At 52.1% G+C, this 22,911-nt stretch overlaps 1 protein-coding gene across 3 annotated transcripts in view; it reads left to right on the plus strand.

The window, feature by feature from the left end:
• Positions 1-22,911, plus strand: part of NHSL2 (NHS like 2) — a 259,324-nt gene that overhangs the window by 161,653 nt on the left and 74,760 nt on the right. The window contains exon 1 of one of the 3 annotated variants that reach the window (XM_075999428.1): positions 7,545-7,633. The exons of 1 other annotated variant lie outside the window; for it this stretch is intronic. In XM_075999428.1, the coding sequence (XP_075855543.1) occupies positions 7,567-7,633 (67 nt within the window). In that variant the 5' untranslated portion in view covers positions 7,545-7,566. Of the gene's footprint in view, positions 1-7,544; positions 7,634-17,860; positions 20,206-22,911 lie in introns of those variants that run through there. One more of the 3 variants, XM_012784336.3, reaches the window with a different exon arrangement.

Here is a 22,911-nt window from a genome sequence, read left to right on the forward strand (position 1 = left end):
TATCCCTTTCTTTTTGCCTTCTTCCATCATCTGGCTGTAAGGCAGAGGGTGGTTTGTTAGACCTGTGGCCTCCAAAGTGGGTACATCATCTTTCAGGATGCAGGAAGAAAATTGCATTTCTATTCTTTCTTTTTTTCCTTTTACTTTTTTCTCTTATTTTATTTTATTTGGTGACAGTGGTCAAGGAACAGCATTTCTTTTTTTTCTTTTTCTTTTTCTTTTTTTTTTTTTTTTTTTTTGAGACAGAGTCTCACTTTGTTGCCCAGGCTAGAGTGAGTGCCGTGGCGTCAACCTCGCTCACAGCAACCTCAAACTCCTGGGCTCAAGCGATCCTCCTGCCTCAGCCTCCCGAGTAGCTGGGACTACAGGCATGCACCACCATACCCGGCTAATTTTTTCTGTATATATTAGTTGTCCAATTAACTTCTTTCTATTTTTAGTAGAGACGGGGTCTCATTCAGGCTGGTTTCAAACTCCTGTCCTCGAGCAATCCGCCCACCTCGGCCTCCCAGAGTGCTAGGATTACAGGCGTGAGCCACCGTGCCCGGCCTAAGGAATAGCATTTCTATTAACACTCATCTTTATCACATCTTAATTTCCATGTTTCTCTATGTGTTATAATTTATAAAACTGATTAGCACAGTCATATATAGTTTATGCATAAGTAAACATACAGGGTGGTATAGCTCAAAAATACTTGGAGACCACAGCTGGTGAGAAGCAAACTGGCAGACTGTTGGCAGAATGTGGACCGCAGATAGGTTGGTGGGGCCGGCAGAGACATTTCCCGGAGGTTGGCTGGCTCGGGGCCTGGGGTGGGCAGCGTGCATGCTCCCGGTCTCCACCACGCCCTATTGCTTCCTCCGGCCTACTTCACGAATGACCCTGACCTTCAGAGACATGTGCATTTCCAACCCCAGTGAAGTTGCAGGTGTCTAGAGAAACTTCTACTCTGGAACTCGGTGCTGGCCGATCCCCAAGGGCAAGTATATGAGAAAGACTGAGGCCCAGGAGCTCCTCATTGGGAACTGGGGCTTTGCATTGCTGTGTCCCCTGTAACCAGGACAATGCCTAGAACAGAGTGGGTGCTCAAATCATTCATGACCACACTTGGTGACTAATATCAGTGCATAGGTCAAGTCGCTCTGAGTGTCTGAGATGAGAGGACCCTCAGGGGGTGATTAGATTCAGGGAGCATGTTTCACTGCTCAGGTAGAAATTAATGGGGCTCCGAGTGGCCAGGGCCTGCCCAGGGTCCTAGAGCATGCAGCCAGCACTCTTTCCCTGTGCCTGCCTCCCTGCTTAGCGTGTGCGATGTATGCTCATTTATGATCCGGACCTTGGCTCCTACTTCCTTGACCTTGGCCTACTCCTCATATCACCAGCTCCCAGAAGGCACACTGGCTTTCTCACTGGGACAGGGGCCAAAAAGGAAAACATGTCCCAAATCACAATCCCATATCCTCCTACCTCCCCCAAACCCACTTTGTATATATCCACAACCCCCTTCCTTGGACATTAATGACTTCTCTGCCCTTCAAGTTACTTTGGCCCCAAAATACAAAGTATTCAGCCTCCCTTGAGTGGGAGCTACTATGTGTCAGGCATTTTTTTAAATTAAAATTTTAATGAGAAGCTAACATACATACCAAAAAAAAGTGTACATATTGATGAATAATCACAAACTCCATCCACCCACGTACCCGCTTCCGTGGTCAAGAAGTTGACCATGGCCAGGACTACAGAAGTCCTCCTCAAAGTGGTTGTCAGCCCTGCATATCTTCCCTCCAACAGCGCTGTGAGGAAGGTATAAGTAGTTCAATTCTATTTACAGATACCAAATTATTTTTCCATAAACAACTCATTTAATTCTGCCTAGAATATTCAAGAAATTACACTTTTCATGCACTCGGGTTTTTTTCCCTTTAATTATTATTAGAGTCTAATATACATTAGAATAAATACATCACTATTAAACTTAAAAAGGTCATCTATTATGTGCACTTCTAAAATTCCCTCTCATACTATCACCTCCCATACCACACTAGCACATGTGTACCACATTTCCGGGAACATTGTACCGTGGGAATTAACACAAGGGGAAGGCTGTGCACATTTGGGAAGATCAAGAAAAGGCTTCCACTAGCATTCTGGGAGGCTGAGGTGGGCGGATCACTCAAGGTCAGGAGTTTGAGACCAGCCTGAGCAAGAGCGAGACCCCATCTCTACTACAAATAGAAAGAAATTAATTGGCCAACTAAAAATATATAGAAAAAATTAATGGGGCATGGTGGCAGATGCCTGTAGTCCCAGCTACTCGGGAGGCTGAGGCAGCAGGATCGCTTGAGCCCAGGAGTTTGAGGTTGCTGTGAGCTAGGCTGACGCCATGACATTCACTCTAGCCCGGGCAACAAAGTGAGACTCTGTCCCCCAAAAAAAAGGAAAGAAAAGGCTTCCACCAGGACAAGTGGCACATGCAATGGACCTGAAATCTACAGAGAAGGGGTGGCCGTGCAGAGGTGGGTTAGACTCTGGCCACAAGGCTCAGAGAAAGCTTCGTGGAGGAGGAGACGTTTGGGTTGGGTCTTAAGAGATGAGTATGATTTTCACAAGCAGAGATGGAAGTACAAGGAAAAGCTTTCCAGGCGGAAGGAACAGAACATAGACAACACTTCGTAGGGGCTGGAAGAGAAGTTCATGCTTCAGGCTTGGGGGGCCATGACTGAAACTCGGTTAGAAAGTGTCCCCAGGCCCAGGGCTGAGCAGTTTGCTTTCCCGGGATGCACAACACACGAGCACTGCCAAGGGAGCATGCGAAGTCAGAGTTGGAGCTGTGTGTTACAATTCGCTTCTCCTTATGGAACTTGTCCCTGAAAATGCCCCACACCTGGACAGAGTACAGGCAAGTCATAGCAGATGGGGCCAGCAGAGTGAAAAAAAGCCCGACTTGGGTTCGAGTTAGAGTCCACCTAACTTGGGTTCAAGTCCTGACTATGCCACTTTCTGGCTCCATCTCCTCACCCTGGTCTCTGTTTCCTTATCTTCACCTTGGGGCCTAAGAATCCACGACTGGCAGGGGCCCATGTGAGGGCATGACTACAGTGAAAAGCTGGTTCTTGTCCCAGCTCTTAGGCCCTGGGGGGCTGTCTGGAGATATTAACAGCACTGCCGACCCCACTTCCCTGTCCACCCCCTTCCCCGTCCCTGAGTATAGACGGATACGGCCGATGAGGCAATAACAGTGAACCTTAAGCTCTTTCACTTTGGGGACATGGGCCCCAAAGTTGCTTCTTTCAGGCCTCAGACTTCTCTGTCTCCTCTCCTGCTGTGTCTAAGACACCCAGTAAGGTGAAGTATCAGCTACATGTTGGGGCCCGGCCCTCGCTCCTCTATAGACATGGCTGCTCCTGCAGGGGTCAACTTGCACATATGCCAGAAAGAAGCTGTTTCCTCCCCAAACTCCACATGAAGACACCACGGGGTGTCCGGCCCTCCTGAAGCCACTGCACCTCTCTCCCTGAGCAGAGTGCTCAGTGAAAAGGGTAGCTCAACTTTCTAGTACCTTCCATAGGCAGCGATCCTGCACCAGTGGACTCTCCAGAACAGCTGCCACCAGCACCCCACCCAGCCTGGCTGTCCACCCTGATGAACAGGAAGGGGTGAGAGAATTTTGAGAAGACCCTTGGATGGGTTGAGTCACATGGATCAAGAGTATGGCGCTCTCAGGGAGTCGTCAGGGAGCAAAGGAGAGGTGGGAGAAAGAAACAGGGCAAGTCTGGATGAGCAGGGCAGCTGGGCCCATGCCCGTTCATTGGCAAACGCTAACTGAGCTACCCTCTGTGCCAGGCAACTACTGCAAGGCACGGCTTCAAACACCCAAACTCCAGTAGAGCGAATAGAGTGAGCCCTCTGCCCAGACTGACTGGGCAGAGGCCTTTCTTTCAGGGAATAAAGAGAGAGAAGGTGACACGCTCAGATGGGGCCAGTTCTAAGTATAGGCTCCAGAGCTTGCTCTGGCTGCTGTGTGATGAACAGATTAGAGGATGCAGGGATGGAAACAGGGAGCCCCGAGAAGAGGATATTTCAGGGGTGAAATGATGGCAGCTGGGACCAGGGTGACGGAAGTGCTCAGATTTGAGACAGTTTTAAGGAACGATTTACGGGACCTAATGAATGGATAGAGAAGGGAAAGGAAAGTGGTAAAGATGTCTAAAAGTGTTCCCCATCCACTTTATTTATTTATTTATTTATTTATTTATTTATTTATTTATTTATTTTTGAGACAGCGTGCCACTCTGTTGCCCAGGCTAGAGTGCCATGGCCTCAGCCTAGCTCACAGCAACCTCAATCTCCTGGGCTCAAGCAATCCTCCTGCCTCAGCCTCCCGAGTAGCTGGGACTACAGGCATGTGCCACCATGTCCAGCTAATTTTTTCTATATATTTTTAGTTGTCCAGCTAATTTCTTTCTGTTTTTAGTAGACACAGGGTCTCGCTCTTGCTCAGGCTGGTCTCGAACTCCTGACCTTGAGTGATCCTCCCGCTTCAGACTCCCAGAGCGCTAGGATTACAGGTGTGAGCCACCGCGCCCGGCCCCCATCCACTTTAGATGATAAAGAGGAACAGGGTGGAGAAAGTACTGAATTTGGAGGTAGACAGACAGGGGTTCGAATCCTGCTGCCCCACGCATTAGTTGGGTTAATTTAGTCCAGGAGCGTGTGAGCCACAGCAGGTGCTAAAGCATCTACTGGCTGTGGCCATGGGGAGACTGGTGCCTGGGTGAGCAAAGCTTCAGGGGCCACACTGGGGCTTACAGAGAAGAGAAGGTGAGGACATGGGACACAGGATGTGGACTCCCCAGATGAGAATAGGAGAGAGAAGAATAACGAAGTAGAGGGGCCGCAGGGAGAAAGGAAGGGTTCTGTGTCTACTGTTTTCTTTTGTTGGCAACAACTTGGAGCATGTGTGTAGGCCCAGTAGAAGAAGCCAACAGGGACCTTGGCCAAGTTGTCTTCCCTCTCCTAGCCTCCCTTTGAGTATCTGGAGAGTGGATTGAACTAATAGAAGCTACCTGGCAGGGCTGTTGTGAGGAAGATCTGCAATGATGTTAAAAAACCACCTTGAGGGGGGCTTCTGGAGTCCTGGCCATGGTCAACTTCTTGACCTGTGTAGTGGGTACACAGGTCATGCACTCCTTCCTCAGCCCCACTCTCCCCTCCCCTCACTCCCCAATACTTCCAAAATATGCCTGCTCCTCTTCAGGCTTCCTCATCTGCTCCCTGGGAATAGAATCTGGGGTCCCAACTGCACAACCCAATTGAATTCAATTATCTTTTGACTTTCACAATGTCCCATGCATTTTACGATCATTTCAACAAGTCATGGTTCTGTCTTTTATAACATCTCTAAGATTTTTTTAGTCCATGTTTATAACCTTGAACCTACCGAAACTTACACCTAGGACCTCTCACAAATGGATAAGAGGGCAAGGACTAAATGCTCTCCAAACTTCCATGATTCACTTATCACCTTCAAGATTTTTGCTGTGTTCATAAATCTCCATGATTTTTACCATATTCATAAAACTATTTTCCCAAGATATTTCACTCCTGGCTCTTCACACTTGCCCTGGGCCCTCTATTTCCCATGCCCTCTTATCTGGTCTCAGGTAGGTCCCCTTGGAGGCCTCCTGCCACATTCCACAGTGGGCAGCCAAGCCCAAGCATGGGTCACACCATCCTGAGATTCCCCTGTGTCACTATCTGTTGCCCCCAGTAGCCGAGAGAGTCTGATCGTCAGTAGCTTGGGGAATGTTGGAGGAGCTGTTGAAGAAAACTGAAGAGACCGTTGAAAGCTGGGGGTGCAGCAGGAGAGGTTCCTAGTAAGCGTAATATTCCAGAATGGTTAATAGTACATCTTTCCCCTTTGTGTGCCTGGCCAACTCTTCTTCATCCTTCATGGCCCATGTCATGCATCACCTCCTCTGGGGAGGTATCTCTAGCCCTTCCAGACTGAAGAAGTTTCTCTCTGATAGTCCCACAACGTCATTGATCCTTCCCTGTATTGTCCCATGGTCTGTGGATGTGTCGAACCCACCTCCTTAGACAGTGACTTACACCTCTGTGTCCCCAGCGCTAGCACAGGCCTGGCCAGACTGGATCCCTGGGAACTGCTGAAAGAATGAGTGAGCGACTGGCTGGGCGAGTGGAGGGACTGATGGATCCCACTTTAGATCTCCTGCCCCCAATTCAGAAAGCTCTGCTTTCTGGGTGGCACAGTGCCCCACGTCTGCCCGCCTGAAGCTCTAGCTGGACCTACACCCACAGTGCCCCATGGCCATGACAATGACAGAGAGGTCCCTTGTCCCGGTAAGCATGAGTCTGATGACATCAGCGCTGAGCAGTGCCATGACTCGCCTAAGTGAGTGAAGGCACTGGAGGCTGTGTGGCTCAGGCAGAGTTGATTCCAGAAGCCATGGCCCTTCCTCGCTGCCGGGCTGCTGGGGCTGGAACGAGCTGCTGAGCCAGCACCACCTGGCCCGTGTCACTTATCCCACAGGGCTGCAGCACTCGCAGCGAGCGGCTGCGTACGCGTGTCTGTGAGTGTGAGCGCGCGCGCGTGGATTTGCTGTGGGACTCATGCAAGGAGCGCTCTCATTGGCTGCCGAGGGTCCCAGTTCCAGTGTGTGAGTCTCCGACTGCCAGCCTGCCCTCCCCTGGGAAGGCAAAGCAGGCGACAGAGGGAGGGAGGAAGGGCGGAGTGAGGCTTCAGGTGTGTGTGACAGGGAAGCAGGTGCACCTGGTGGCCACACTGGGCGTTCCAGAGGCATCTGGTTGTGCCAGCTCCAAGTCTGCAGCCTGGCAGCTTCATGCGCTGCCCAGATTTTCCCAGATTTCTATCAGAACTGAAGCCCAGAGCCCATTGGCAGCTGTCACTTACAGAACTGGATCCTTCCCCCAGTGGAGCAGGGAGCTGTGTCACTTAGAATTCCTGGGTAGCACATTCCTTCACTAGTCCCTGTCACACTCCCAGATTAGGCTCTGTTATTGGCCCCTCGCTCCTGCAAGCTTCTGCAGACAGAGCGAGCAGCAGCGAGCGAGCGGCAGCGGGAATGAGAGCGCTGAGAGCAGCGGCCGCGGGGGCCGGTGAGGGCGGGCGGGTCGGGTCCCGGAGGGTGCCCGTGCTGGCTCCGTCAGCAGAGGCAGATGAGGTGGGGGCCACACTCGGGGCTCACTAGGGTTCCCCTTGGAACCTGGGCTACTCGACCTGAGTGGAGGGGGAGGGGGAAGGGAGGGGGAGGGAGGGGGAGAGAGAGAGACCGAGAGAAGCTCCTAGCAGGCTGTAGTCCAAGTGAGAGGGTCAGATCTGTGCAATTCTGTGCTAGGGGCACAAGTGGGATTTGGAAGAGCCATGTGTGTGAGAAGCAAAGCTGAGGTGATGTAAGCACCTGGGGAGGAGCACAGGCAGAGAGGAGGAGGAGGAGGAGGAGGAAAAGGAGGAGGAGGAGGAGGAGGAGGAGGAGGAGGAGGTGGCCGCGGCAGCCACGGTGGCTGCCAGTCCAGAACAGAATGATGGGCAACTCTCACCACAAGCAACCGAGGAGTAAGAGCCAAAGCAGGATGCATTCAGCAACAGGTACTCTCTTCCCTTCCCTCCTTTTCCCGGGGGCTCCTACAGGCAGGGCCTCCCCAGCTGCTGCCGCGCAGGGCCCCTGACCCTTGGTGTGACTTGCAGGGGCTGGCAGGGGGCGGGGAGAGCGCCAGAGGGAGATGCGGGTGAACTCCCCGCTCCCGCTCCCGTGCCAGGCTCAGTTGCATAAGTGAGAGCTCCCTGAGCTGGGAGGGGCTGGCCCCTTCGCCAGCAACCCCGTGTAGCCTCTGGAGGGTGGCTGGAGTGTCAGGGAAGTGAGCAACGTGCCAGGGACTGAAGTTTATTGCTAGGACTGTGCTTTCTCCCTGGAACCAGTAGGCAGAGTCTTGGAACCATGCATGGCTTATCCTTTACAAGCCTCCTTTGTTATTCAAACCTGTCTCCCCCCAGCTCCCATCCCCGCCCCGCACATGCACACCTACACCTCTCCTGGCTCTACCTCCTATGCTGCATGCACAGAATGATCCAGACAAATCTGCTTCTTGCTGTGTAATGCCCTGCCCCCCCCCCCCCCCCCCCCGCCTCCCTGCCCCAGCCCCGACAGAGAGCTCGCCTCGCTGCATGGGCGACACGAGCATTTGCCAGCCTTGGACGCGTTGCCCCCGCCCCTGGCGAGCCCTGCTTTGCCCCTTCCTCCCGCCTCTGCAGATGGGAACTCAAGGGTCCTGGCATACTTTCCCCCAGCAGCTCCTTCCTGGATGCTGACATTACGGCAATCGGGGTCTGGGGACAACTTTTCCTAGCTCAGCTTCCCAGGCAGTGCAAGAGCAACGTGGAAGCAGCTTGTCTTGTCCCAATCGCCCCCTCCCACCAACTCTGAACCCTCGTAGCTGCCCCTTGGCCACCCAGAAGCACCTTCCACTGCTGCCTTAGATCGGGCTCCAGGCACGAGGGCTGGGGCTCTTTCTCTCCATGCCCTCCTCTGTATAGAGGGAGGTGTCCCCTCTTCTCCCTTGTCAGCACCCCTCGTCACACAGTCTGGGAGGTCCCTCTGTGTCTGTTTGGGAGGCTCTCACCCACCTTTCGGGCCCGTGGGAAGGAATGGAAAGTTTCTGCAGAGTTTAACTCAAGTTTACCATAAGGAAGCAATGAATGGACTGGTGTCTCGCAGAAAGCGTGCCATGCTCAGGCCCAAGACGGTTGTCCCTGTCTCTTCCTGGGGTCTCAACTGGCCGCGCAGTTGAGGTTAGTTGTCCAGGGCCAGGCGGTCCCAGGGCCATCCCTAGGACAGAGGGAGGGAAGGAAGCTACAGGAAAGCAGCTTGCTCGGTGCTGGCAGGCAGGGGGACAGTCCCCAGGGCCCGCCCGTCCGAGCAGGGCTTTGTGTGGCCTCCTGGGTGGGCTGCGTTTGGGCCTCTGTGGTGGACTGAGCCAAGGACAAAGATTCTGGGAGTTGAAGGTTCCTTGGGATCTTCTGGGACACGCTTTTCTAAGGCCACCATTAGGTGAATGGCCCAACCGCCACCTCGTAGCATCCTGCTTTTCTGCCACAGAGCAGGAGGTGCAGGACCTGCTGGTGTTACCAGAGATGCTCTGTGTCACCCAGCACAGGAACTTGAGGATAACTTGCTGAATAATCACTGGTGGCACAGCTTGGGGCAGTTACTGGCTGCTGTTTTATTTCTTAGAAGTTGTTTTGCATCTTCAATGCCAGCTCTGATCCAGGGTCATCCTGGAGGTAGTGGCCATGCGGGCAGCCTCTGGCAGCACGAGGAGGTGGCCTCATGATGGCTCCTCCCTCCCTGTCCCTTCCACCTCTGGGTCCTCATCTTACCTCAGCACCACACCCACACGATCGCCATCTCTGGGCAGCCCCAGAGGCACTGAGCGATCACTCACTCCCACCGGGCTAAGCTGGGGAAAGAGCGGTTCGCCCCCCGTTCCAGGCTGCTCACGGGCTGGCCCAGGAGAGGAGACGAACACAGCAAGCAATCAGCTCATGCTCTCAGGAAGAAGGCAAGACCCTGGGTGGGAGGTGGGTCTGTCCTGCAAGGAAACGCTTTGCACAGGAAGAAAACATCTCTTCCTTTGCCCCACCCTGAAATGCAAATGTCCTTTGCTCAGAGTTCTGTCTTAGGCCTGCATCTCCTCTTACTCTGCGCCGTCTCCCTTAAATCAAGCCCTGGAGGAGACCACCTTTGTAGCCTCGACCTCCAAACCTCGGTCTGCCGCTCACGCTAGCGCAGCCAGCTGCCCCACCTCCACCCGAATGTCCCACGAGTATCTCGTGCTCGGCTGCGCACATCTTGCACTGCCCTTTCTCTTCTTGCTCCCTTTCTCTCTTCCATTTTCTCTTGGCGACACCACTGTCTTTCCAGTAACCCAAACTCGAAACCTGGGAGTCATCCTTTGCTCTTTCCTCCCTCCCTCACCGCGCACGTGATTCTCACCCGTCAGTCTATTCATTCATTCATTCATTCAACAAGTATTTGTGGTTGAGGCTTCCTCTGAGACATGGGAGCCCCACCTCTTATCCCACTGCCCGTGTCCAAGTCTGTGACTTTCTCCTGGCTGTGCTTGACACAGCCACCAGAGTGAGCTGCCCCTGCACTCCCTTGCTGGGAGCTCAAGCCTCATTCACTTGGGGCCGTGGGACTGAGATTACTCCCAAAGTGTGGGGTGGATCGAAGGGGCCCAGGCGATCATTGTAGGTGATACAGAAAAAACTCCTTTGGCTTTCAGAGTTCTTTATATATGTTAATGTGTATTAGAAAAAAATATAACTATGATATCAAGCTCATGGTTTCTCATATATTTTTATTAGGGCAAGGTTAAATGTTTTTAAAGTGAGTCTTTTGATTAAAATGATTAAGTAACGAGTAGTACAAGTGGTACGTGGAAATGGCAGAAATTGGGAAGCTGAGACACCAATGCCTGAGGTTTGGGATGTACAAATTTCTAGGGTAAACAATATTTTCCTTAGCACAACTTAGAGACCTTCCATGCTTGGACCCTACCTACTTCTCCAGCCTCATGTCTGTCACTTTGTCACTTTGAACATGATGATCCAGCCACCTTCAATGACATGTTTCTCCAAATTCACCCATGCAATGTTTCCATGCTTTCACAAATGCACTTTCCTCCACCCCCTATCTTCTGGCAATTTTCTATTCATCCTTCAAAACCTGGAGGTGTCACCTCTTCTCTGGAACCTTCCCTGACTGACCTCCTTCCTCCATACAAAATTAATTAACAGAGTTCATCACTCCCTCCTCTGTACTAATTTGGTAGCTTTTACATAATGTTATCATTGCTGGTATTATCATTTCTGTAGTTGTTATTCAATGTTTATCTCCCCTGGTAAAACAGGGGTTTTTCAAGGGCGAGGGCTACAATTTGTTTTCCAAGAGGTGGGAAAAAGCCACTGACCAGCTCTTAGAAGGCTTGGCTTTTGGGCTCTTGCTGTGAACCCACAGGGTGATCTTAGGCAAGTCATTTCCCTCTGCTACCTTCATCCTTCGGCTATGAAAAGCTAAGGATCCTTAGCGGGAATCCTCAGCACATTTCCAGGGTGGTTGGGAGGATGCAGTGTGAGATAGCTAGGAAAGGTTTTAGAAAGTTGAAATTGCTTTTCAAAAGGAAGAAGAATGTGATTACAGAAGGGTGAAACACCGTGCATGGGCCTTTCCCCTGAGGCTGGAGCCAGAAGTGAGCCCAGCATGTTAGGGGACTGTGGGGGGCAGCCCCGTGTGGCAGGAAGTGAGGAGGGAACCAGCTGCAAAGAGGGTGGGGGTGGGGTGGGGCAGCCACAGCATTTGGAAGCCCAACGGGACTTTAGAGCATAGGTTGCTTTAAGACTGGAAAGCTCTGCCTGCCAAGCTTATGAGTTGGGATTGATTTCTCACTAACTCTCACAGCCAACTCTTGAGTAAGTGCAGCCCCTTGTCGCCCTGGGAATCTGGATGTGGCGGGGCGGAGGATGCGTGCTAGCACCACCGTGGCTCCATGGCACGGGCATTGCTGTGCACATATGAGCCATCTATTTGGACTAGTGTCCCACAGAGAAGGAAAAGAGAATCCATATTCATCACACACCTATTGCAAGCCGGCACTTTTCATCCGCGACTTTACTTAATCCTCGGAACAACCCCCAGGCAGGGATCGTTGATGCCATTTTACTGATAAGCAAACTGAGACTCAGGGGGAGAGCTGCCCCTTGCGTAGTCTGATATCAAGGAAGTTGTGGAGCCAGAATTTGGGCCCAGATCTGTCTGACTCTCAAGCCTGTGCTATTGCACCACGCCATGCGCTTCTCGGCATCTTTGCGTCTGTGGCAGGAGTTAGTAACCCTGGAGACCGGGTGTGGCGGAAGGAGGGGTCTGTGGCTCCACTCTGGTAGGGCTAGCAAATCTCTATGGCAACCAGGGCTGCAATGCCCAGCCTTGTAGAAGTCCCACCATATGTCTGTTTGATGGCACGTTTGTATTGTTAGAATAATTGAACTCACTGGAGGCTCTGTGTTGGGTCCAGAAGCCGGAGCTCGGGATTCCTGAGCTAGTGGGAAAGTGGAGGAGTCTTGAATTGAAGCCTAAACCAGGCAATGAGAGAGGCTGCACATCCAGGGAACTGGTATCATGCTGGTTTCCACAACCCCCTTCCCCCAAGCAGCCGTAGCAGCGCTGTAAGCGAGGTGACCTGCGCTTCAGGATGAAAATGAGTCCACCCTTCTCTTCTCTGTACCTAAGCAAAATGAGGAGATCATCTCCTTGCATTTACAAGGCATTTTTATAGTTGACCTGGCTTTTCATCTTCACAAGTTTATTGAATTCTCACAATCCTTGATTTTAGTATGATGGAAGCTCAAGTGGCAGAGACTTATAAGAGAGTCACTTGGCCCCTATCCCCCTGGGGCCTTCTTCCTAAAGACCTATTTCCTAGCCAAACTCGATGAGCCCATTGGAAGTTATGGAAGAAGTTAAAATTCTCAAGCCAGACACAGGGGCTCACACCTGTAATCCTAGCACTCTGGGAGGCCAAGGCAGGCAAGAGGATCACTTTAGGTCTGGATTTTGAGACCAGCCTGATCAAGAGCAAGACTCTCTCTCTACTAAAAATAGAAAAAAATTTAGCCTGGCATGGCAGCATACGCCTGTAGTCCCGACTATCTGGGAGGCTGAGGCAGGAGGATCGCTTGAGCCCAGGAGTGTGAGGTTGCTGTAAGCTAGGCTGGCGCCACGGCACTCAGGCCTGGTGACAGAGTTAGACTCTGTCTTGAGAAAGAAGGAGTTAAACTTCTAGGCTACCAAACAAAATATTTTTCCTGGTGCTCCTCGCCTCCCACAACTGGGAGATGTGTTGGAGGCAGAGCCACAGGCCCTTGGGTTTAGGGCCAATTGTGACACTCCCACATTTTCTGGGCCAGAACTAGAGGAAAGCAAAAAGCAGGTGACAAAAATATAATTGCCACCCTAATGTGAAATAGCAGGGGAATGGCTAAATAAATATGGTGCACCCAACCTCACTAAAATATGGTAGAGCCACGAAAGAGCTAATTATGAAGATTATTGAGCAACATGCATGATGCTTATAATAAAGTATAACATACAAAAGGCACAACACAAAACTGTTTCTTTGCCGAGCATTACAAATCCTATAAAAAGTATGTCCATGCATGGTCAAGAATTGGGAAAGAGGCCGGGCGCTGTGGCTCACGCCTGTAATCCTAGCTCTTGGGAGGCCGAGGTGGGCGGATTGCTCAAGGTCAGGAGTTCAAAACCAGCCTGAGCAAGAGCGAGACCCCGTCTCTACTATAAATAGAAAGAAATTAATTGGCCAACTGATATATATATAAAAAAAAAAATTATCCGGGCATGGTGGTGCATGCCTGTAGTCCCAGCTACCCGGGAGGCTGAGGCAGAAGGATCACTCGAGCCCAGGAGTTTGAGTTTGCTGTGAGCTAGGCTGACGCCACGGCACTCACTCTAGCCTGGGCAACAAAAGCGAGACTCTGTCTCAAAAAAAAAAAAAAAAGAATTGGGAAAGAATTGTGGAAAAATCAAAACTTGATTTATTGTGGGTGGCAGGCTTGGTGCGTTTTTCTTTCCCTTAGATTTCCATTAATGTTGTTATAATGTTGTTTGTGCAAAGAATGATAAAACCATTAACATATAGAACAATTACACTGGCGGATCATTCTGTCGAGCTGAGAGACCAAATCATATCATTTCCCTGAGCCAGCAAACACACTTGAAAAACAGAAATACAAGATTAGGTACTTTTCTTTGCAGAAAGAAGCAGCCACAAGGAATAGGGAGATGCGATGGAATGAGTGTGGGAGGCCCCACGTTTGAACTCAAGCTCAGATCCTTATGTTAGGTCTTTGGAGAGAGTTATTTCAGCCCTTTTATCCTCAGTTTCTTCAAGTGCAATGTGGGGATAATAGGAATAGCCACCACCCCCTTGCAGGGCTGTGGTGAGGAGCAAATGATCCGGGATGTTTTACGGGGCCTTGTAAGGTGTAACACGTGGCACAGGGTGAAGCCTTGTCACTGGTGTGCATGCAGATACTTTGAAACAAAAGTGTCACCTACTGTTCTCCAGTGTCTCACCTCAGCTGCCAACAAAGCCAGCCTGGGCCTTGTCTTCTCTGAGCACTGGGTGCCACTGAAATTTGATTAAGCAAGTGAAGCTTTCTAGTTTCAGCCTTGGATGAGGCAGAATCAGGATGCTGTCAGGTTTTTACCTCCTCTAAAATGCTTAAACTCTGGGCCAGGAGCAGTGTAATCCTAGCACTCTGGGAGGCTGAGGCGGGTGGATCGCTCGAGGTCAGGAGTTCGAAACCAGCCTGAGCAAGAGCAAGACCCCGTCTCTAGTAAAAAATAGAAAGAAATTAATTGGACAACTAAACATATATAGAAAAAATTAGCCGGGCATGGTGGCGCATGCCTGTAGTCCCAGCTACTCGGGAGGCTGAGGCAGGAGGATCACTTGAGCCAAGAAGTTGGAGGTTGCTGTGAGCTAGGCTGACGCCACGGCACTCACTCTAGCCTGGACAACAGAGTGAGACTCTGTCTCAAAAAATAAACAAATAAATAAATAAAATGCTTAAACTCTGAATGTGGTGAGGACCCCCACAGCTTCTGGGTTCTCAAGCAGACTTGGCCAGTAAGCAGCCGTGTGTCTCTGGGCAAGCAGCCTAAGCTCTCGGAGCTGCCGTGGCCTCCTTGGTCAGGCGAGGTCACGATGCGACCTCACAGGGTGGGTGTGAGGGTGCAGTCGGGCGCTGTGTGTAAAGTGCCCGCTACGGAGCAAGCAAGGGGCACATGTGAGCCGCCATTGTCAGTGCGTTCGACCCTCAGAGTAGCAAGGGCCTGTAAGGGTCGCCTGTTCCAGGGGCTCTCAACTGGGGTGAGCAGGTGTGTATACACAGCCATGACTATCATTGTTTTTGCACGTCAACACTGAAGTCTTCTGTGGAAAAAGCAGGTTTTTGGTCTTAATTATGGTGGGACTCGGGTCCTTTAATAAAGGTGACATGTACACTTAGAAACCACTCATCGCCCACAAACCTTTCATTATATAGATCTACAGAGGTGAGGTGACATTCCCAAGGTCACCCAGCTACAGAGATTAATGTGGGCAACAGTCCAGCTGCCCCCCCCACCACTGCCACCATCACTGCCCAAGAGTTGTCCCTGTGACCCCTGGGATTTCCTCATTAGTATAGTACAGACATCCAGGGCCATGGTCGTTTAATCATTAAGCTGGAAGAAACCAGACAAGGCTCTGGCATGGAAAAGAGGCCAAAATGATACTTGGGACAACAAAGAAAGATGTCCCTGGTCGGAGACCCTTCACACTGATGGGTCAGCTCCTCGTCACCCCTGGGCAATACCTCCAAACAGTCTGGGCTAATGTGTCCTCCTAAATGCTATGTGCATTCCTGTGGAGGAAATGATGTTTGATGAAACTGTCATTTCAACAACAGATTTTCTGTTTCAAAAGTCAATCTCAGCCAGGCGTGGTGGCTCACACTTGTAATCCCAGCACTTGGGGAGGCTGAGGCAGGAGGATCACTTAAGGCCAGGAGTTTGAGACCAGCCTAAGCAACATAGCAGACCTCATCTCTACAAAATATAGAAAAATAGCTGGGCATGGTGGCGCATGCCTGTAGTCCCAGCTAACTGGGAGGCTGAGGCAGGAGGATCGCTTGAGCCCAGGAATGTGAGGTTGCAGTGAGCTCTGATGGTGCCACTGCACTGTATCCCAGGCAACAGAGTGAGACCCTGTTTCAAAAAAAAAAAAAAAAAAAAAAATTCAGTCGCCTGTCAAATTCTCCCAGAGCACAGATAGAAGAGTGTGGGGTCCCAGGAGCAGGACAAGGCTCCTGACTGCTCCCTGCCAGTCGGGTGGCATGTGTTCTCTGAGTTCTATTCCTGGCACTGGGGAGGGTGGCACGGTGCCACTTCAATGAATGCCTTTTGTGGAATTCATGGGCCTGGCCAGAGCAGGGTGGGGGTGGGTGCTGTTCGGGCCCTTTAAGCTGGCCTCAGAGGACATGTGCTGTCCCCCGCCAAGCATGCCACACAAGAGATAAAAGGCATGCACTGCCCCTTTGAAATATTCTGACCCACCTAGCAGCTTGGGGCCTCGCTTCTGCTTCTGGGACCTGGCTTGAGGGATGAGAGCTGTCTGCACAGGGTAAACAGCAAAATTGAAAAGGTTGAGATTTCCTTTGTTGCCACCCAAGCGACAGTCATGATCCACACAACCAAAGGTCACACTGCTGGGGCTGAGGATGAAGATTGCTCCCCACCCCCACCCCCATCAGGCCTCCAACCCCCCAAACACCAGGTCCCTATCATGAAAACTGATACACATCAGCCATTTCCCTACCCAGGAGCAATCGTTTACCCTAACTCCAGCCGAAAGAACCCCAAAGCCTGGGTTGGGGGAACAAAACACAGATATCAGCTGGGACTCTGAAGTTGTGGAGTCTTCTCATCTTGAGCCACGTGGCTCTGGCCATGTGCGATGGCAGCTCCTATCACAGCAAAAGCAGCCAGCTCCACCCCAGAGGGACCCAGGCTGTGGAGTGGGGTGACAAACTCAGGCCTGTGTGAGGCAAGCCAGTGGGACAACCAAGCTCAAGGGTAGAGCCAGCAACATTTTAGAAGGAAGCCTGAGGCCGGGCACAGTGGCTCACGCTTGTAATCCTAGCACTCTGGGAGGCCGAGGCGGGCAGATCGCTCAAGGTCAGGAGTTCGAGACCAGCCTGAGCAAGAGGGAGACCCCCGTCTCTACTAAAAATAGAAAGAAAGTAATTGGCCAACTAAAAATACATAGAAAAAATTAGCCAGGCATGGTGGTGCATGCCTGTAGTCCCAGCTACTCGGGAGGTTGAGGCAGGAGGATTGCTTGAGCCCAGGAATTGGAGGTTGCTATGAGCCAGGCTGATGCCATGGCACTCTAGCCCGGGCAACAGAGTGAGACTGTCTCAAAAAAAAAAAAAAAACAAAAAAAAAACGAAGGGAGCCTGAGCCTTAGGGGGAGGCCCAGGGCATCAGAGAGGCAATAGGAGGGCTGCTAGAAAATTCAGGCCAACTCCTGCTGAGCTGGACAGTAGCCTGAGCACTTTGCAGATACTGACTCATTTAGTCTACACAACAGCTTTATGGTGTAGCTCCCTTGATTATCTCCTAAGTGGGATATAGGGAATAGAAACTGTGGATTATATAACTCATGTATAGATGAGAAACCAAAGCTCAGAGAGGTTAAGCGAGGTACCCAAGGGCACACAGGCAGTAAATGGCAAGGCTGGGATTTGAGCCCGGGCAGCAGGGCTTCCAAGTCTGTCTTCTTAGCCCCCATGTTAATCCGCCGACAGGCTGCCTTTGCCCTCTGCCCACTAGCTGGGTTTTAAGACTGGACTTCAGTCTCTCCCAAGAATTAGGGGGATTGTTCTCCACCTGGGAAGGTTGAAAGCAATAGCCATGCCTGGGCTCCACCCTCGGAAGTTCTGGTTTAGTTGGTCCAAGTGAAGTTCAGCCTTCAGGGCCTACAGAGGGCAGGGTGCAATGGCAATTTTCACAGAAGCGCCTCGACTTAAAAACATACAGCATCCTAGCACTCTGGGAGACCGAGGCGGGAGGATCACTCAAGGTCAGGAATTCGAGACCAGTCTCTACTAAAAATAGAAAGAAATTATTGGCCAACTTAAAAAAAAATATATATATATATGTGTATATATATATATATATATATATATATATAAAAGTTAGCCGGGCATGGTGGCACATGCCTGTAGTCCCAGCTACTCGGGAGGCTGAGGCAGGAGGATCGCTTGAGCCCAGGAGTTTGAGGTTGCTGTGAGCTAGGCTGATGCCACGGCACTCTAGCCCAGTCAACAGAGTGAGACTCTGTCTCCAAAAAAATAAAAAAAAATGCAGCATCTCTCCCATCCTGACAAACATCTAACTCCCATCTGCAGCGCTGCCTCTCCCTCTAGCTATGGCTCTGTCTCTTTCCTCTCTAACCACAGCCAGACTTCCTGAGATGTGTCTCTACTGCCCTCCCATTTCCCCTTAACCTGCTGCAGTCTGGCCTCTGCGAAGCCACCCTTGCCGAGGTCACCGTCTCGGTGTTGCTAAGGCCACGGCCTGTTTAGATTTTTGAATGCAGTTGATGATGTTAATAACCATTCCTTGGCCAGGCGTGGTAGTTCATGACCGTAATCCTAGCACTCTGGGAGGCTGAGGTGGGAGGATGGCTCAAGGTCAGGAGTTCGAGACCAGCCTGAGCAACAGCGAGACCCCTGTCTCTACTAAAAATAGAAAGAAATTAGCTGGACAAGTAAAAATATATAGAAAAAATGAGCTGGGCATGGTGGCGCATGCCTGTAGTCCCAGCTACTCGGGAGGCTGAGGCAGGAGGATCGTTTGAGCCCAGGAGTTGGAGGCTGCTGTGAGCTAGACTGACGCCACAGGACTGTAGCCTGGGCAACAGAGTGAGACTCTGTTTCAAAAAAATAAAATAAAATAAAATAATAATCATTCCTTGCTCCTAGAAACTAGCCCTCTCCCAACCTCTGGGACAAAGGTTGTATTGCATTGTCCTTGTCTAGACATTGCACCTCAGTGTTTTTCGATGGCTTATTTATAGCATGCTGTCACGAATAAGTTCTGAAGGTGGTGCCTCCAGGGACCCACGTGCGAGCCCTGGCCCTGCTCTCAAAGAGTTGAAAATCTTGTCAATCCAGGTGGCTGCTCCCCGGGGAGACCTCCAGCCCCTTCCTCCAGCTGCTGCTTCTCTTCCTGTGCCCCTGGCAAAGACGAAAAGAGAACAAAGCTCATGCTAGGTCTCTTTCCACTCTGTGATCGGGAACCAGCGATGCGTCTCTTCCAGTTTGAACATGGTCACTGGGACACAGGTTCGGTCCCTCGCCCGTGCTCGTCCTGCCGGTGTGGTCACTTAGTAGCTGGCAACAAAAGAGTCCCTTTGTAATGAACTTCTGCCACATGTGACTTGTCTCCTGGGTCCTTGTCCTTCTGAACACACAGAAACAAATTTGAACGAGATACGTTTTCAAGGTTTTAAAGCCAGTGATTCTGTCATGCTTTGTGCTTTGGGAAATAGACTTTGCTAGAATCTGCAGTCTGCTGGCTGTGGCAGAGGTAGAAGCCACGAGAAGGTTGGCAGGGTTCTCCTGATGCCATGGAGAGCAGATTGGGACTCTAAGTCTCGTTACTCTCTAGCTGGTGGGCCTTGGGAAAGGCTCTTTCCCTCTCTGAGCCTCAGTCTGCTCCCCTGGGAAATGGGGCTAGTCGTCTTTAGCGCCCCCTGTGGTGGCGAGGTGACCTCTGTGTGCTGTAGACTAGGTCCCTGCTAGGAACTGGGGAGATGCAGTTGAATTGGATCCAGCCATAGTTCACAGACTCATTCCAGGCCAAGAGAGAAAGTGTGTGTGCACGAGAGAGACCTGCAAAAAACAAGGCCTATCTCCGTGCACGGCTCTCCTCTGGGAAGGAAGGGGCCTGCACGGTGACAATAGACCAGGGGCGCTGACTCAGACAGCCAGTTCCTGTTCATTTCCCCTCGCGGCAGGACAGCAGCTGAGCGGGAGGTCAGCCCTCGCCCTCCGTGGGGCTGTGACTCGGCCCTTTGGCTGAGAACCTTTCCCAGAGAAGGACAAGCTCGATTCACAGATAACTCCCCTCACCGGTCTGCTGCGACCGGGCCATGGGACGTGGGTGGCTGTGGGTGGAGTGCAGGGGGTGGGAAAGGAGAGAGAGGAGGCTTGCTTTCTGAATCCTGAGTTGCTGTCCCCGGGCTGGGCTGCCCGGGAGCAACTTCCCCGGGCAAAGGAGTATGTGATTGATGGGGCCAAACTGGCCCGGGCAGGGTGCTGGCACACGGGGCTCAGGAAAGTCCCTGGGCACCCGCTGAGGAGCCTGGGGACAGGGTTTGGAGCAGCCTGGAGCCCCCCAGCTCCCCGCCCCCCGCGTGGGCCCAGCACACGCTTGTCTCTTGCATGAGGGCTTGCTGCATGCGGAGTCTCGGCTGTCCGCTCCGCTGGCATGGAGAGAGCAGAGTCTCTCACCCTCTTCTGGAGCCGAGCAGGTAAGCGGCTGGGGGAGACGGGTCTTGTGTCCAGCAGAGGGGAGAAGGGAAGGAGTTGGGGCTGGGGGGAGGAAGAGGAGCTGTCTGCACTGGGAGCCCGGACTGTCTTGGGCGGGAGGGGGCTCGCACCGGAGGTGTGCAAGGAGGGGCAGGACGGCCACTTGGCAGAGGCGCTATGGAGGGAACTCACTATCGGGTGGCCCTGGAGGAGCAGAGGGTGGATGTGATCACATCCCAACCCTGATATTCTGAGATTCTACAGGGATGGTAAAAGCGACTGAGGCGTTGTGTGTGCGTGTCTGAGAGAGAGAGAACCGCATCTCTTACTTCCTATAAATCGACTTCACATGGATTCTGAGGCCTTGTCGCTTGGATGGTAGGAAATCCCATCTCGGTCAGTCTTGGGGTTTGAGTGGACTCCTGTAAAATGCCAAATTTGCTTTTACTATACCAAGGCGTGGAGGCAGGGAGAGGCAAGAAACGGTGCCTGTCACTGGTCATCTGTGCACACCGGTTACGACCAGGGGACCAAGTGCTTTCTAATCACCGTTCCAGCCAGACCTGTTGGCAGCAAGACAACATCAAGTTCAGGTTCAGGGCCCTAGGCCACCCCAGGACGGCTCTCTGGCTTCTGTGAAGAGGACAGCTGGGTCGGGGGGAAGGTGATTACCATAGTTACATGTCCTTAAAAGTGTCTGGAAGCTTCTGCTGTGTTTGTGGAGGCAGCTAGCAGGGCAGACTGTGCGTTCGTGCGTGTTTCTGAAGTTCTAGTTGGTTCCCTGGAGCAGGAATAGGCGCAAAAGGAGTTTATGAGCTAAAGCAACGTGTAGGGCAGAGCGATGGAACTAAAACCAAGGTCCCGTTGGGACCACGTGCCGTTTGGCATGGAGAAGGATCAGAGGAGAGTGGTCTTTGGTCTTCAGGTCTTTGAGGGGCTGTCGCAGGGTGATGGGAGTAGATGGGGTCTGAGTAGGGCTTCTCGTGGCAGAGCTGAGGCTTGTGGACAATGAGGAACTTTCTAGCAGACTCTTCACAGGTGCAATGGGCTGCCTTAAAGAGGGGCGGAGGGTCTGGGCACATTTGGGCAGAGGTATGGGGTGAGCCCTTGAGAAGACCAGGGCGTGTGGGAGCTGGCCTCTGTCCTGCGAGGGAGGGAGGGAGGGACAGCAGAAAGGCGGGGCTGCCCTCACCTGGGGTGAGGGTCCGCTCCCACCCGGCTGCCCCCTGCTCCCCAGCCCAGTCCCCACCCTGCAGCCCCAGGGAGCCTTTAAAGGACAGTCCCAGCTGCTCAGCGTCCCCCAGTGGCTGCCCAGCCCCCACTGGTGAGAGTCCAGATTTATTTCTCTTCTCTATTGCCTTCTTTCTACTCTCTAAAAACAGAGCAGAGATAAGATCGTTTCTCACTCTAACACAGCTCTGACATTTCATAAATCTTTGTCCTAGACAGCTGGAAAGGGCTATATTTAACCTTCCGTCTTGTAGCTTTTAATGGAGGGACTTGCTTCAGGCACTGCCTTCGAACGCCACGGGAAACCAGAGCCTTTCCTTTGTTCTCTGCCAGCCGAGGCTGAACCCGGAGAGGCAGAGGCCACAGTCAGCCTCTTCCTCCAGCGACGGGCTGCATGGCCAGCCCTCGGCCCCAGGGCGTCTCCCTTCCCCTCTGTCGCTAAGTGAAGGATGTCCTCGTCACACCCTCTGGAGCGTGCCCCTCAGCATTCTTGTCAGCAAATACTTGAAAGACTCCTCGCTAACCTCATGGCTGGGACAAGTGGGAAGGCCAGGTGACCATGAGCCTAGGACAGCCAGGACCTGGAGTGTGGGCCAGGGCAGGGGCCAGGAGAGAAGAAAATGTACACGGTCTGGCTGCGCCATGGGGCGAGGGGAGGGGAGCCATGCTGAGGAACGTACTAGAAGCTTCACATACTTTGCTCCGTGTGATCCTCACAACAATCCTGACGTAGGTGCTGTCATGAGCCACATTGTACTGCACTGAGTTAAGTGACTTATCCAAGGTCATACACAGCTAGAAAGTGGCGGAATGGGAGCCGGGCATGGTGGCTCACGCCTGTAATCCTAGCACTGTGGGAGGCCAAGGCAGGAGAATCACTCAAGGTCAGGAGTTCGAAACCAGCCTGAGCAAGAGCAAGACCTCATCTCTACTACAAATAGAAAGAAATTAGCTGGACAACTAAAAATATATAGAAAAAATTAGCCGGACATGTGCATGCCTGTAGTCCCAGCTACTCGGGAGGGTGAGGCAGGAGGATTGCTTGAGCCCAGGAGTGTGAGGTTGCTGTGAGCGAGGCTGACGCCACGGCACTCACTGTAGCCTGGGCAACAAAGTGAGACTCTGTCTCAAAAAAAAAAAAAGTGGCAGAATGGAGATCGAACCCAGGCCTGTCAAACTGCAAAGTCTAGTTGCTTTGCCCATTCCCAGGATGTCCCTAGCTGAGTTGGCCCTGCCTTTGGGGCAGCTCTGATGCGCTGGCCTCCCTCACTTCCTTGGGTTTCTTTGGTAAACACTGAAGCCCCTGGCACACTCTTCCCACGCTGCCCAGGCCCCCGGCCCAGCCCAGTCTCCGCCCCTAGCTCAGGAGCCCAGCTCTTTGGGTTTCGGGATGGTGCTCCATGCTCTCGGGCCTCACGTTGTGGCTTCTCCCACACTCTGTTCTCTTCTGCCTTGCAGACAACAGCTACAGGGATCAG

This window comes from Microcebus murinus, chromosome X, assembly GCF_040939455.1.
Source record: "Microcebus murinus isolate Inina chromosome X, M.murinus_Inina_mat1.0, whole genome shotgun sequence".
NCBI classification, from domain to species: Eukaryota; Metazoa; Chordata; class Mammalia; order Primates; family Cheirogaleidae; genus Microcebus; species Microcebus murinus.